This window comes from Suricata suricatta, chromosome 14 (genome assembly GCF_006229205.1).
Source record: "Suricata suricatta isolate VVHF042 chromosome 14, meerkat_22Aug2017_6uvM2_HiC, whole genome shotgun sequence".
Lineage (NCBI taxonomy): Eukaryota > Metazoa > Chordata > Mammalia > Carnivora > Herpestidae > Suricata > Suricata suricatta.
The window spans coordinates 81,098,370-81,114,979 of record NC_043713.1 but is presented as its reverse complement, the minus strand read 5'-3'; the positions used below and the strand labels follow the sequence as shown (position 1 = coordinate 81,114,979).

Here is a 16,610-nt window from a genome sequence, read left to right as displayed (position 1 = left end):
TCAGCCCATGCACCCCATAGTTCCTTGTAATCAGATCCACTAGATAGATTCACACACACTTCTCTGTGCCGCCTGAAGACCCCCAGCATACCGTCAGTATATCACTGGCTCAGAGGAGCCCTGGGGAACACCAGTCAGTGAGGAGGGGTACCCACGACCCAGAAGAGGGATTGTTTCCAGGGACAGTAGCACAACCTTATTTCATAATTAAGGGATTTCGTCTTTACCTGAACCTAAGTATCTTGTGCCCATGTCTTCATTTCTGCTTCTCCCCGCTGCCCCCTCTCTCTCCACACTCTTGAGCCCTTCTCATCTCCTCCTTCCATGGGAGTTTCTTGTGGGCCACGACTGACAGCAGTCATGGAGTCACCAATGGGTCTCAGAGGAAACTGAAGCATTTAGGGTTGGAATCTTGCAACACTAGGTTCTAAAAGGCCTCCCTCTTGTGTGCTGGGGAGAACTCACAGGAACCGAGCAGGGGAGCCCTTGGAGCTGGGAACCTCATGGTCATTTGTAAAAGGCAGGGAATTAAGGTCCAGAAGTAGGATGCTCCCTTCTAAAGACGTCCCACTGCCATAGAGTTTATTAAACATTCACAAAACCCTTCCTTTGATCTGGGCACCATGGAGGTGGCCCTGCCAAGTCCCCAGAAGCTGCACATTCTGGTGAGGAAGGAGAAACCAATACAGAAGTAATGTTGCTAAAATGCAAAGTGAAGTGTTTGCCAGAGAGGGGCAGTTGGGTGAGGGGAAGCAGAGATGGCCACCTGGAGGAGACAGCCCTGAGCAAATGCTTCAAGGACAGAGGTTTTTATGAAGAGACTTTGGTGACATGGTGCTGGATGTGGAGAGCTGAGGCCACCTCTCCAGCACCCCCCAACCCCTCTGCTCCAAAGAGTGGAGGCACCACCAGTTCCCACGAGTAATTTGCATAAGAGTATTCCATGATCAGATCTATTCGGGAAATGTTATTTTCTTCCCCCACTTCCAGAAATTCACAATGCGCATTATGCTAAAGGCTCCAAAAAGTCTTGCAGGGAAGAAACTTGATGTTGGACTCTCTTTCCCAGTCGGATCTGGCTTTGCACCCTGTGTGTGTGTGCATGCGAGTATATCTTGTGTAGGTGTATATATAAGAAATCCTTATGAAATCTCACAGAGCACATGTCCTATGGGACACATTTGGGAAATGCTGGCCTAGGGGACAACAGTGCTCTGCAAGCAGGGGCCATGGGGATACCCACCTGGCACTGTAGTGAACTCTTCGCTGATCTCTTTTTCAGGAAATCAGAGAGATGGTGGCTCCTGTATTAAAAAGCTTCCAAGCTGAGGTAAGATCCAAGGCCAGTGGCATGTCACAAAAACATTCCCTGGTTCCCTCTCCTGTCCCGCCTGGAGTTGCCAGAGGAGGCCGTACCCTCTGGAAGCTTGGGATAAACCTGCCCACCCGCCTTGCACACCCTACCCCATTCCTTCTAGATCAGCCAATGGTGACATAATAAGAATGGGCTCTCCATTCCGTTTGATGGGATGCCAGTGTCCGATCCCAGGAATCTCCCTCTTCCTAGACTTTGTCCAGCCTTACACCAGCTCTGCTCTACATAGTGTCTATGGCCTTGAATGAACCACCTCACCTTCCAGGCTTGGTTTCCCATGTTTTAAATCAAGAAGTTTGTCCTCAGTGACCTTTGCTCTCCCCTGGCATTCCGCTCTGCTCTGATTCTCTAAGGCAGTCTTGCAGATAAGTCCAGTTACCAGCCCACCCTGAAATCTCCTCTACTGACCCACCGTCTGAGTATAAACTCAACACTGTTTGTGTTCTTTCCTGACAACCCCTCAGGCCCTGTGTCCTTTGGCAGCAGCTGAGCTGTCTTCAGTCAGTTGTCTCTCTTGCTTTCCTGGAGCCCTGTGATGAGGCCGAACCTCCTCCATTTCTCTCTTGGTTTGACTTTGTGGCCAGGATTCTGAGAACGTCCACTTGTGCTGCTCGCAAGGGAGGCGGGCGAGGAAGAGAATGGGATTACACGGAGGCAGGGTAGTGAAGGGGAAGCTGTTTGCCAAATGTTCCATCTTTAGGGGGCTCTTCTCAGTCTCCCCTGGATTCAGGCAGGCCCTTGGAGCGGCTGGCCCTTCTCACAGCTCCCCGGTAAAGATGCATTTTAAGTCTATCATCCGCCAAGCACCACATTACTTTAAATCTGTCTCTTTGGAACCGCGTAAGCACATAAGGCAATATTAAAGTAAACAATAACTGGATTTACACAAATGTCGCTGATTTCCATATTTTTCATCCCTTCATTTTATTACCGAGTTGACTGATGTGCTTATTTATTTATAGGGCCATCCGGTATTGATTCATTTGGTTGTGAGGTGCCTAAGCTGAAAGGGGAAAAAAACAAACCAGAAAGAAGACCAATAATGTTGGGAATTTGTTGTCATGGCTTTGTGTTTTTCTAGAAAAGAGGTTCCCATCTGCCAAGCCCCAGTCCCATGAGGGGTGCTCGGCACGCAAGCTCTCTCGGGCAGCTGATCCTTGTGCCCGGCCGACGCCAGGCTCCGAGCAGCACTTTTTCAGCTGTCCCTTGCTTGGGCTGTGGGCAAAGTGTCTCTTGACTACTTAGAGCCTCAGTTTCCCTATGCTCCAGAGTTTTTTGGGCTGTTTTGTAGACTAACAGAAATATAATGCAGGGAAAGGTTTTCATGTATTGCCTGGCACACAGAAAGCTACTGGCCGATAAAGTGAGACTCTGGAACCTACCTGGGTTTGAACCCTGCCTCTGCCACTTCCTCACTGTTTGACCTTATGCAAGTTACCTCTCAGTGCCTTTGTTTCCTCATCTGTAAAACTGGGTAATAATTGTGCCTCCTTCATAGGGTTGTGATTGAGGAAGAACCTTTAAAGGTAATGCCCATGGAGTGCTTCGAACATTCCTTATGTTGGTGGTTCCTGGGTATTTTATCATTCCTGTTATCAATCACCTTCCGTACGGGCTTACTTGGCCTCTGTTATGCATGAGCTGGAATCTGCCTCTTTCCTAGGTGGGTGTTCAAGGCTCTTTCCCCCGAAGAAGGGGCTTTCTGTCCCTATAGGGAGCAGGTGTGACTTGCATCATTTTTTCCATAGGAGAAAGACTTCAGTGTTTCAGTTGGGTGATGTTCCGGAAAACAGCCAGTGCGGCGTGGAGGCAGCATGTATACGCCAGGCTGAGGCAGGCCTTGCTTGAATCTCAGCCGTGCTGTGTGGCTGGGGAGAGCTTCCTTAACCTCTCTGAGCCACAGCTTTCCTCCTCTGGCAAATGGAAGGTAACAGTAAAGATTCAAAGAACTAAGGGTGGAGGCAGTTGACACGGTGTCTGATACACCATTGGTATTCAGTAACTCACAGAAGGAGAGAAAGTTTCAGCTAGTCCAAAAGGGAAGACAAAGCCGATTCTCCTTTCCAAATTCATGTGGCATGTTGAATTTGCACTGTTTTAATAGCTGAGGATCTCCAAATAACTTCGTTAATTTTCTTAAGAGGGCTTTCCATCGTCCCTTTAATGTGCCAAAAAGACTACATTTATCTGGAGTTTTATTCCTGAAACCCCTGCTTTCCTCATGATCTATTGACTAATCCATTGCAGCCGCCATGTCCCTCCCCGTGCCTCTGGGGAGAAACGCTGCTGAAGAAAGGTGTTAATAAAAAGCATCTTCTTCATCCAGAACAAACTGCTCATGCACAAGCCGTTCATAATCCAAATTTGATTTTCATTTTAATTTTTTTAATGAGGGTTCATCCTTTATGCCACTTCCCTCTTGCGATCCACCAGGCTCCAGGCTCTGAACAGAGGATTCCCAAGAGGGCATTAATCACCTCCCAGGAATATTCCCTGAGGCAAACACCGTCTCTAGTCACATAAAGTAGCCCATAAAACGCCGGGGCTGAATATCGTGCCCGTCATTTCTTCTTCCCCAGTGTGGGCCTCTTATTGAAATATAACATGTTCAAGTTCATTCCTTAATTTCATTCCACCAGCCCTGGTATATACAGAATCTGGACATCCTTTTTATCTTTTCATTCTGTATATGTGTGGGCCTTTTTCTTTTTCTTTTTCTTTTGTGTGTGTGTGCGTGCGTGTGCGCGTGCTAGTGGGAGGGGTGCGGAGAGGAAGTGAATTTGCCCTGCTGTGAATCAAGGAAGCTTTTTCTCTCCGCCTTGATTGCTTAAAGGACAGTCTTGATTCCCCTGCTCAGGGAAACAAAGACAGCCAGAGAAGGTGGCTTAATGGAGACAGCTTGAAATGGCCAAAGTTTGAATATCCGTGTGCGCAGAGAAAAGAGCAAGACGAAAGCCCCGCTAATTACAAAAGTTGCTTTATGAAAGATAATTCAAAGCAATAATTTAGCAAACATAATCAAGTCGCACAGATGGGGTTGTTGATGGATGGATTGCAACATGCAATTAGCAGCTCTCGCAGTTACATATCATTAACCCTCCGAGCACAAAAATTATTTTCTCATTATTAGTTGAAAAGGTAAAATTAAGCTGACTAGACAGTAAAGGAACAAACTACAATTAATTACCTTCATTTATTACAGTCATTATTTTAAACTTATTTTTACTTGGAGAGAGAGATGAAAACATCTAAATTAAAAGTTTTGTTATGCTAAACCAGAGGTGAAACTTTTCGAAGGCGTGTGTGCCTGGCCCAGCCAGGCAGGCGCAGGGCCGCTGTGAGATTTTTTTCCTTCTTCTTCCATCAGGAAGGGGAGGTAGCCGGAAGGATGGAAAACCCTCTGGTTGAGTTGGAGCGCCCACACGAATCTGGGGCTGATGGAAACACTTTAGTTTGGGGATGAAAGGGCCTGATGCAGAGCCTCTAACCCCCAGGGGAGGCCGGAGAGCATGGCCATCAGACATCCAGGGTCTGACAAGCTTATGTGACTTTGGCCAAGTGACTTCATGTCTCTGAGCCGCTGTGTCCGCCACTGCAACAGCTCCTAGGATCGCATGAGCTGCAGTGAGATCCTCCATCAGGTAGCTGGCGAGCTGTTGGTTTTCATTGTGGTGGTTGTGTTTGGTGGCATGGGACCAAGATATTCTTTCTCTTTTCTCTTGTTCTCTCGAGGTCTGAGGGAGCTTGTGTGGCACGACCACCTTCTAGGAGCTTAGAAATGAGACGGAGGTGCCACTTGTATTCGCCATCTGTTGAGTCCAGGCAATCATTTATTCACTCAACAAACCTTTACTGTAGCCCTATTGCATTCCAGGGGGTGATTTAGATGCTGGACCCAGTGAACACTGGGTCACAACCTCACAGTTACCTAGACACCTCTTGATGTGGGGGAGGGCAAGGATTTGTGCGAGCCCCAGAAGGGCCTCCTTTCTGCTTGGTGCCTTGCAGGCCCACTTAACAGATACTTGTGAAGCACCTACTATGTGCCAGGCTCCAGGCGAGAGCTGTGGAAGGTCCAAAGATGGTGAGACACCATCTCTTCCCTTAAGGAATGTCAGTAGGAGTTCAGTCCCTGTGATTGAAATGATGTCCAGGAGTCATGTCAAGTGCCTCTTGGTTTCCTCCGAGAACTTCTGCTTCTTTTCTGAGCTTCACATTCATGCTCCTCCCCTGCATAGCTGCATTGTGTCTAGCATTCCCCCCTCCAGAACTGGAGCCTGTTTCTCCATTCTTCGAGTCTGGGCCTGGGTCCACTTCAACTAACAGAATGTGGTGGAAGTGACCCTCTGCCATTACAGGCAGGAGGCCTTCGCCGGACTGGTGATTCTGCCTCCTGCCTCTTCCAGCCCAACCTTCCCCGAGACCGCCCTGCTGTGAGAAGCCCACCCTGTGTGGAGAGGCCCTGGGGGGTGGCACTCCACATGGAGGTGAGGGGCTGGAAGCACCAAGGTACCAGGCGTGAGTCAGGGAGCCACGCTGACCATCCAGCCAAGGCTGAGCCTGCACTGGCTGTGACTGCCTGGGAGATGACAAGAGAACTGCCCCGCTGAGCCCCGTCAGCCCACAGACTGTGAGAGGCAGTAAGAAGTCATTGTTTTGAGCCACACCGTTTGGGGGCAGCTGGTTACACAGCAATAGATCACCAGAACAGCCCAGATCTGCAGAGTGCCAGTTCTTTCTCTCCTCCCTCCCTCCTCTCCCCTCCTTCTCTCTCCCACCTTCTCCCTTTTCTCCTCCACCCCAGCTCCCTTTTCTCAGCCTTTTAGCAGACTTGGCCCTCCCCAAACACTTGCCCCAGCACCTCGGTGTCCTTGTCTTCCAAGAGCAGCCATCTCCCCTCACTACAGAGGGCGAGTGATGGGCGCTGCCAGAGCAGAAGCCAGGGCATACAGAAGGCGCACCGCCTGCTCAGCTTGGGGCCTGGCATTGCCCTACAGATGCCGAGGTGGGGAGTGTCAACAGTTTTGATGATTTTGTCTCTTCTCCTTTGTATTTCTTCTGATGGGATTGGGGCACACTTCTGAGACAAACCCTGATGGCTCAAGGTCAGAGCAGATGGGAGGTCTGTGTGAAAAGGAGCAGAAAGGTAGTGGTGTGTCAGGGATTTACAAGGAAGCAAAAGATGGAGTCTCACCACCTCCCCTGCAGGCCATTTAGGTGGCAAAGCAGAGCGCTGTGTCTGCCAGCTTGACAGCTCCCCCTCGGTGAGTGTTTCTTGGGTGAGCTGGAGACTCATTCAACCAACCAACACATAGATAAGTATAATTCTAGTCCCGTCAGATGTCCTCTACTGTGCTATCTGTCAAATGGGATGGGGACACTTTTCCCCCCTGATTCACATTGGTTTCAGGCATGCCACCGTGGTTGGAGATGTAAGATATGACCTGCTATAGTCCGAAGCCTTACAGACCCTTCCCTGTAGGCTTCACCCAGCCAAAGGTACCCAACACTGTCTACCCTGAGTGCCTCTGACTTTCAGATGGGCAGAGAGCTGGAAATGCCCTTCATTTGACCACATGCTCCTGCCAGGATCTCGTGGTTGATCAGACCCAGGCCAGGATGCCCGCAGTGCCACCTCCTGAGCGGGGCATCACTAGGCCTCGTTGCCCACTGTTGTCAGTAAGCAGCCAGGCTTGACCCTAAACGTGGGCCTTGCCTTTGTTAGACAAGTCTCCCCAGGTGACTTTCATGTGCTACTATATACTGCCTACTTTCTAATGGTTGTATTAGAAGCAAGGGGGCATGGATTCAGGCCCAGGAGGGCCGCGTGGGAGCAGGAACATCCTTAGGGCAGATACCCAAGTCCAATGGGCCCCACCATTATCAGGCCCCTGCCTGCTTCTCACCTCAGCCAGCGGGAAGCCTAACTGGTTCCTAGCTCAAGGGTTGTGCTGCTGTTCTCTCTGCCTGGAATGCTCTCCCTATACCACCTCTTTGCCTGATTGACTCCTTTCGAGTGTCAGATCTTTAAGCTACTGATCTTTAAGCACTGAAGTGTCAACTACTTTAAGGGCTTTGGCTGTAACTCCGAATTAGGTGGGAGCCACAGGAGACTTTGTAGTACAGGGGGGACCAGATCTGGCTCACATTTCAATAGGATCCCTCCAACTGCTAATCAGATGGCATGGAGGCAGAGTGACTGAGAGGAGCAAGCTATAAACCTTGTACCCTGCTTTGCTCCCCACCTCCGTCCAGTGCCCAGAGCCTGAGGTCACCATTGGCTTTGTCACCGTCTGTTCCAGCTCCAAACACTGGGAATCCTTCTTCCCTCCCAGGCAGTCATGAGCAGAGAGGGGTGTCCTAACCCAGGACGAGATTCCCAGCAGGGCATCTGTGTTCCTGCAGCCAAGCTGCCTGAGAAAGACACAGAGGGGGTCCTCACAGTTCAGATCACCTGAGACAGTTCTGTCTCTTCCTACCTGGCCCCAACCCCCCCAGCCCTGCATGCCATGTCCTAATGTGGTCCCTGTGCTCCTTTGTTTTGCATGTGCCTACAGGATCCTGCCCTTTCCTTTGAGCTGAAATTTAATTTCAGGGCCTTTTTTTCCCCCTTTTTTCCTTTTAACATTATTTGCTCATCCAGCAGTTTTCGATGCCATGATTCTCTGGCTCCCCAAACTACCCCTTCTCAGTGGCTCCCAGCACTGGCATGACCATCTTTTGTAAGTGAGGCCTCCTTAGGGCCACAACTGACATTAGACACCTGCAGTCCTGACCAGCCAGCAAGACCAGGGAGAAATTGCCTTGCTGCCCAGAAGGACCGCCGGGAAAGACTGGCACTGGGGGCAAGCGTGGGGTCCAGAGCCAGACTGGCACTGGCTTGCATCCTAGCTCCCTGCTTCCTGGCTGTGTGACCCTGGGCAAGTCACTGAACCTCTCTGGGACCCAGTTTTCTCATTTTTTAAATGGAGATAATAATAGTACCCACCTCATAGGATGCATGTGATGATTAATTAAGTCAGTACTTACAGAGCCCCAGGAACAAAGCCCAGCACGTGGTGAGAGCTCCTTGAACTTCGGTTGGCATTTCAAGTGGACGAGTTGAGACTTGTCTCATCACATTTATTCCTCCCACAAGCCTCACGAGGAGACCTCTGGTCTCACCCATTTCTCAAGTGAGGTGACTGAGGCTCAGTAGCCAGCATGTGGTGGTGAATAGCTCAGGCTGGGTGTTTAGCCAGCAAAGTGTATTGAGCCGTGAGTAACGCTCTCACATAGCACTGCCTCTCAGGAGCACAGTGAGGGAGGTGCTGCTGGTGTTGTCCCCTCTCACAGGTGAGAAATCAGGGCTTAGAGAGGCTGGCCGCCGGCCTGCACTCACCGCTCTTCACCAACAGCAGAGTCTGGAAGATGCAGACCTCAGTTTGGAGGCTAAACAGAGGCATGGCAGTACCGGGAACATGAGGATGTGGGTTCTAGGTTGAGGGCCAGAATTGGACACTTGCAGGTGGTTAGGGCTGGGGAGGCCCTCGTCACTCAGCCAGATGATGCCTTTCAGATGGGACTTTGCTGAGCTTTTTCAGACAGAATCCACCAGGGAAGCCCAACCCCTCAAGGGAGCAGGGATTCAAACCCGGGTCTGCACACTCAGCCCAGAACCTGGCATATAGACATTGCTCTGTAAACAGGGTTGTCGCTTGCAAGATGCAGTGAGGGGCTTCTGTCCCTCCCATCACCCGCAGCTCGCACCTGGACACACACTCCCTCCTCCCTCCTCTTCGATGACTTAATAACTTTGATAGTGCAAGTCTCCTGGGTTCCATAGTGAGTCGTGCACCTTTGGTTTTACCCTGCCCAGCTTGGGGTAAAACTTACAATGAGCTGAACATCCTTCTGAATTTAATTTTAAGAACCCACCAAAGCGTCATTGAGCCTGTCACGCTGCATTACAACCAAATTAAGAACCAGCAGCGATCCTCTTTCATTCGGTATCCTATGCCTTATAAAGTAAATTATTAATGCTTTTTCCCCCCAGTTAAGCAGTTATTTGCAGTTGTTCCGGGTATTTCTCATTAGAAATAACATCATCTAAAGAACGATATTGATTGATTTTTTTTAATCTTGGAATCATGGACGTGAACCACATATTTATATGACATTCCCTTTAACTAGAATTCTCATGCTTTATTTTTATATTATTGATCTTTTTGACACGAATTGCTTTTTGGCCTTGTGCGAGCGTTGTAAGCTTTCCGCCTGCAGAGGAATGGGTTGGCGTCTGGGCCAGGCTGGCAAGAGTGATCGCTCCGGCGGTGTGGCGGTAACATTCCCGCACATTTAACAACAATTAGTCTATGCTGACGCCATGGTAGGCTTTCGTGTATGAAAATTTACAAGGCTTTTAATGGACTGCATTATGGAAGGCCATGCGGGGCCAGTCGGTGGGGAGGTGAGGCCGCCCGGCGCGCATCCATCTTGGGACGCTGTCAGCCAAGTGTCTGTCTCTCAGCACTCCTGTCTGCCTGGGGGTGGCAGCGAGCAGAGCCGAAGCTGCTGCAGCAGCTAACCCCCAGCACGAGCGTGGGACGTGTGGCCGTTCATAGTCACTCATGCATCCATGGAGTAGATCTTTGTTGAGCACTTACTATGTGCCAGGCATGGATGGTGCAAGGCGCCGGGGCTGAGGCGGTGAGCATTCTTATTCATTCATGTTCACACTATGGTTGAGCACCTGCTCTGTGCCAGGAACTCTGCTGTGTACTGAGAGTGAGAGGGTGAACACAAATTACTTATTCATCAGGCGCCCTTGGTGGAGTGGAAATGACATAAGCCTAGAGATGCACCTGGGTTCAAATCCCACCTCTGTCCTTTGGCAGGGTTTTCGTTTCCCTGGCTGCAAAATAGGGATGGTAACAGTCCCCACCCCCAGGGAGGCTGGGAGGATCCATGCAGATAAAGAGCTTGATGTGGGGTACACCTCCCAGAGGCCAGACTGTAGAACCATGATTATTTAGTGTTGTTGCCCTTTTCTGTCCAGCCAGCAGTCCCTAGAACACACATGCACACCCTGCTTCCCTTTGCAGTTCCCCTGAGACATTCACTCTACAGCAAATATTTATTGGGCACTTGTTGTATACCAGGGTGGGTGCCAGACTCTAGGCATATAGCAGTGAGCACCCAGATTCTATTCCTCATGACACTCACAGCCTAGTGGGAGAGACAGATGGATGGACACAGACCCCTTGGTGCTGCTGACAGTCACAGCTATGATTGAGTTTCACATGACCAGGATGTCGAATGGGAGAGAGTAAATGAGCCCCCTCATTCCCTCATGCAGAAACTATGTCCCGAGCCTCTACTATGTGCAGACCCTGGTCAGGGGCTCAGGGACACTACAGGTTACAAGAGAGACAGGGCTTCTGTCCCTGCGGAGCTCAGCGTACATCGGGGGACATAACGCATTTGCGTCTTGCACATAAATTATTTGAAAGGCAGCATGTTGCAGTGGTTAGGACACAGTTCTGGAGCCAGACAGCCTGAGTTCAAACCTCTGCTCTGCGGCCTGCACGTTGTATGACCTGTGGCAAGTTTTTCTCTCTGTGCACCTTGATTTCTTCATCTGTAAATGGGACTCATTATAGTCCCTACTTTACAAAGTAAATGTGAGGATCAACTGAAGTTATAGATGGAAAGGTTTAAAATAATGGTGCAAAGAAAGTGGAGATCAGTGTCAGAGGCTAAGCCCTGACTGTGGTTATGGTGATGAGTCCGAGTCGGGTTCTAAACCCTCCCCCCAGCAGTGTATTAACTAACTACAGACATGCTGAATGCTGCTGAGGCAAAATGCAGTTGCACCCAGGAAGGTCCCATGCTTGCCTTCCCTTCGTTCTAGCTCAGGGGGCTGGACGCAGGACCCCCTAGGGTAATTACCAGGATGGGGCATCCCCAATTTAGGTACTGCATCAGGAACCTTCCTAGATGTGAGTGTCCTTTGGGAGGTGAGCCCTGCAAGAGGCCCTCATCACAGTATCACAGTCCACCCCTCCTTGTGCCCTGAGTGACAGGAATGAGGCCCAGAGAGGGTAAGAAACCCCTCTAGGGTCACACAGCCAGGAAAAGGAAAGGCTTGGATGCAGTTTCAGGTCCATAGAATCCACATACTCAGAGTGGCCTCAATCAGGCAGCTAATGAAAGCAAAAGCACTGGATTTGGGGTCTAAAAAAACCACCTCTTGGCTGTGGGACCTTGAGCAGTCACTTCGCCAGCCTCAGGCTCTTGCTCTCGAAAATAGGTTCTTATAATGCCCCCCTTGTTTATTAGAAGGGGGAGGGTATGGTGGGAGAGACAGGCAGGTCACGATGTAGTCACCAAGCATAAACGAAACTGTTTCCTCTAAGTAACCGACAGCAGCATCCTTCCATCTAAGGCTTTGCTATTTCAAGTGTGGTCCCTGGACCAGCAGCATCTGCATCACCCAGGTACAAATGCAGTCTTGGCCTCCCAACGCCCTCCCGCAGATCTCCTGAATCAGAATCTGCAATTGAACAGGGTCTTTTGGTGTGATTTGCATGCATACTGAAGTTTGAGATGTTCAACCATAGGCCAGCCCAATGGCTTTCAACACTGACTGCCCAGAGCAATCTCCTGAGGGCTTTAAAAATACACTGAGACGTGGGTCTCCCCGCAGAGTGGCCGGCATTCTTAGTCTGGTAGGAGGGTGGGGCATCAGGACTTTAAAAGCTTCCACTGGTAATTCTAGCGTTTGAGGAGTTCAGCCCTGGAAGCTTACAATCTACCGGAGAAGCCAGACACAGGGAAATAAGCAGGGGTGTGCTGGCGAATGCTGGACAACAGGCGGGGCGGGGCGGGTATTGTATCCTCTGCCGCTTTCCATGGTGTAAATACTTCCGCCGTGGCCAATTTCAAGCTGCCAACACGGGATTGGGAAGACACGCCCAGTGGTATGTAGTATTTCACCACGCAGACGTCATAGATGTAAGGAACCTCAAAGCACAGAGAGTAGTGACGTGTCATCAAATAATTAGGAAGTAGTGAGTACTGAACATGTGTTTCCCTTTTTCTTCAATTTTTGTGGTAAAACACATGTAACTTCAAATTTTTACCATCAGAACCATTTTAAAGTGTACAGTTTGGTGGCACTAAGTCCATTCACACTGTTGTGTAACAGTCACCGCCGTCCATTTCCATAACTTGTTTCATCTTCCCAGACTGAAGCTCTATACCCATTAAACAAGAGCTCATTCCCCACCCCTGGCGACCACCACTCTTGTTTTCGGAATCTCATTTTGGCTGCCCCAAGTAGTTCACGTAAGTGGAATCATACTGTTGTCTTTCTGGGGCTGGCTAATTTCATTCAGCATAATGTCCTCAAGATCCTTCCATTTGTAGTATCATTTTTAATATAAATTATTTATTATAATTGTAGGTTCATTTGATTTAATTTTTAATAATGGCCATGTTTAACAACCAGCTTGCAAAATTCCTGAAAATGTAACAATCGGCTTTTGTAAGCTCCTACAGGCCAGCCACTAGCACAGCACCAGAAATAATCCTTGTGCCATGTGAGAACAGTTACAAATGGCAGGCTTTAGGACAGAGGTCAGCAAACTATGACGCCTGGGCCACAGCCTGTGTTTATAAAGAAAGTTCTGTAGGAACATGGCCACGCTCCTTTATTTATGTGCTGTCTGGAGCCGCTTTCCTATCACAGCAGCAGAGTTCAGCAGTCGCCACAGAACCTGTATGGCCTGCTAAGCCCAAAATACTTATTATCTGGCCCTTTGCTGGAGAAGTTTGCTGACCCCTGCTTTTAGGTGCACAGGGTGAAGAGAGTAAATTGACTTACTCATTCATTTATTGACTCAGCAAATGTTTACAGAGTGCCTTCTGTGTGCCAGGCACTGTTCTAGGCACAGGTGCAAATAAGACCAAGTCCATCCCCTGCCGGAGGTGACCTCCTGAGGGAAGACAGATGTAATTCAGATATTTACACAGCAAGTAAATATAGTATGATTACCGTCTGCAGCAGTAGCTGTGACAAGGCGTTTTGTGGGCTATGAGAGCATCCTGGGATGTCAGGGAGGGCTTCCAGGAGGAAATGAATGTGAACGAAAGCAAAAGTAGGAATATTAAGATGTGGCTAAAACTCTAGGAAAGGAGGAATGGTATTCCAGGTTAAAGGAACAGTATGTGCAAATGCCCTGAGGCAGGAAGAGAGACTTGTGAGGGCTAAAAGCCAAAGAGAGGTATCCTAAGTTCCCAGGCCCTCCCCTGTGGCCTGGCCTCTGTGCACCCCTAGATTCATCCTGCCAAGCACTACATCACCTTGAACCAGGCTCACCCTGGCACACTGGCACCCCACCCTCAAAGGCCACTTCCTAAAGCCTCCTCACTTTCTACTCTCCTCGCCCGAGAGTCCACACTACAACAAAGGTCTCTCATTTATTTCCCCTCTGAGGTTTATAAACTCCTGCCCTGTAATAAAATTATTCTCAGCACAAGCACAAAATAATAACAATTAAGATACATAAAACCAAATATTAGTGGAGACCAGCAAAGATTAAGATTATCCAAATCCTCTGTCCCAGAACCAAGCAGAGAACCTGCGCTGAGACCCAAGGACTGAGACACAGAGATGAGACCAGGGGGTAAGAGGATACTCCCATTGATTGAGCACCTACTGGGTGCCACACTCAAGGCTGATTGATCTCTGGGATGTTATAGAGTATTCTAGAGAATTCTAAAATAGAGAGGATTGTATTTCTTTTATAAGGAGGAAACTGAGATGCAGGGAGGTTGGGACATCATGATCTCCTAGCCCCCAAGTAGAAGAGCTGGGATTCAAACCCCCTTGTGTCTGCCTGAGTCCTCGTGGGCTCATTCCTGTAGCAACATGGAACACAGCTGAAGGCTGTTTCTCACTCATGTTCAATCTAGTGCTGGTTGATGGGGGATGGGGACCGCTCAGCACAGTCATTCAGGAATGCAGACATGTCGTGTCGTCTGGCTCTCCCTCCACTGTGTCCTGGAGTCCCTTTCCTTTTGTTGATATGGCAGGAGAAGAAAACATGGTGGGTCTCTTGGGAAATTTTCAAGGTCCAGACCTGGAAGTGGCCACATTATTTTTGCCCACATTCCTTTGGCCAGAACTCAATTATAACGCCATGTCCAATTTCAAAGGAGGCTGAAAATATACTCTACCATTGTGTGCTTACAGCGGCAGAAAAACCCAAGATTACGTGAGCATATAGCCCTGCCTGCTGCCCTGCCGACGCTTTGATGGAGCACCTCCCTCATTAGCTGTTGGGGAACAGGATGGAGCCCAGAACACAGAGCTCCGCACACAGTAGGACCATACATTTTGGACAGATGAACGGGTATGGAATCCAAGGGCCTGCCAAATCCAGGGATGCAGCAAAGCAAGAGCAAGGGAGGATTTTAACAGTTGGTCAGCTGTTACAGCCTGCTGTGTATCCTGCTCTGTGCTGCACTGGCTATGGAAGGAAGTGAGCTCTGTCCAACAAGAAGACCAGGTCTCCATTAGAAGCCAATGTGAAGGAGGAGGAAAACGTCCTCCCTGTGCCATGGAGAAAGTGATTATTTTGCAGGCAGGCAATAGAGAAGACTTCCCAGAGGGGGTGAGGTCCCTGCTCAGGTTAGGAAGACGGAAAATAAGATGTAGTGTTAAGAGCACAGGCCTTGGCATCAGGCAGATTTGGGTTCGAGCCCCAGTTTGGTCACTGGAGAGCTGATCTTGGGCAAGTCACTTCCCCTCATTCCAAGCTTCGGTTTCCTCACCAATAAGATGGAGTCTGCTGTACAGGTTGGTCATGAGGTTTAAATGGGATGGTTGTGTGTGTGGAGTGCTTAGCTAAGTGCATAGCACATAGAAAGCTTTAAATGAAGAGTGATTATTCCTCAGTGGGTATTGAGCAGGCAGTGCCACTAAGCTTACCTGGGGCTACAATATGTGGAGACGAGGGGAAGACCAGGCTAGAAAACACATCTGGGTACCACGGAGGGACCCTGAATGCCAAGTGAAGTGCCACAGTGTCCCTTTCGGTGTGTAAGGACAGCAGCGCCAGAAGCCTTTTCTAGAAAGACCCCTCTGGAAGTGTGTGAGGCGGAGAGGGTGGACCCAAGAGTCCAGGTTTGGAGCATTTGAGACATAAAGCGATAAGGGTGTCCTGGCCTGAGGCAGGGGCAGAAGAGTGGCAAAGACAGGGCTGGTGTGGGAGAGCTCGGAAGTGGGGCCCAGCCTTGATGAGGCAGATGGAGACAGAGGCTCCAGAGGGCCACGGGGCATGGCTCTGTTAGCAGAAGAGGTGGAGGCAGAGCTGGTTTTGGGAGAACAAGCCCAGCTGGTTTGGACACCCAGCTTCTAGGAGCCAGGGACCTCCGGGCTCAGCCCCGCTGTGCCTCTCACCAGCGTTGTGACCTTGAGCAGGTGACCTGCCCTCCCGTGCCTCATCTCCTTCATCTGGAAAATGAGGATAATATCTGTCCCTCCCTAACGGTTGTCAGAAGATTCCCTAAGACTATGCCTGGCACATGGTAGGTGCTCGACAAGCGGTCCCTGTTACCACCATCATTTTCCCGCTTGAGTCAGACCAAAAACTAGATTAAGAAAGGACAGATGCTGAACCAGCGGGTCCCTCTGACACTCTGCAGGCTGCGATACTATTACTAATAACAACATCAGTAACCACAGCAGCAGCCAAACCCTTCTGTGTGCTCAGTATGCGCCAGGCATTCTTCTAGACTCTCTGCAAGTACTGGCCTTTAACATCATTGCTGCAGCCCTCTGGGATAGAGATTGTTTTGTGCCTATTGTAGAGATGAGCAAACTGAGGCATGAAGTCCAGACGGCTAGGAGGTTGAGTGAACGGCCCAGGAGCTTCAGTTTATGAAGATCAGATCTTTCTGGGAGGTCTGCTCCAAGCGCCAGACCCAGCTATTAACCCCATGCCCTGGGACGAGACAAGGACAGAGAGGGTCTCAAGGAAGCCAAAGGATCAGAGGTTGCAGCCGGATCGATGTTAGATCAAGAAAAATGCCCAGATTTTATTTTATGTTCTATTTAATTGTGTGAGACCTGGATTAACATTCTGATCTACCACTTGATTAGTATCTTTTTTTAATGGTTATGTATTTATTTTGAGAGATAGAGAATGAATAGGAGAAGAGTAGAGAGAGAAGGAAAGAGAATTTCAAG

General features: G+C 49.5%; 1 protein-coding gene across 3 annotated transcripts in view; it reads left to right on the top strand.

Annotated features, from left to right (window-relative positions):
- CUX2 (cut like homeobox 2) overlaps positions 1-16,610 on the top strand; it is a 273,824-nt gene that overhangs the window by 177,701 nt on the left and 79,513 nt on the right. For all 3 annotated transcript variants that reach the window (XM_029922230.1, XM_029922231.1, XM_029922229.1), the window contains one exon: positions 1,283-1,330. In XM_029922230.1, coding sequence (XP_029778090.1) covers positions 1,295-1,330 — 36 coding nt within the window. In that variant the 5' untranslated portion in view covers positions 1,283-1,294. The remainder of the gene's footprint in view (positions 1-1,282; positions 1,331-16,610) is intronic.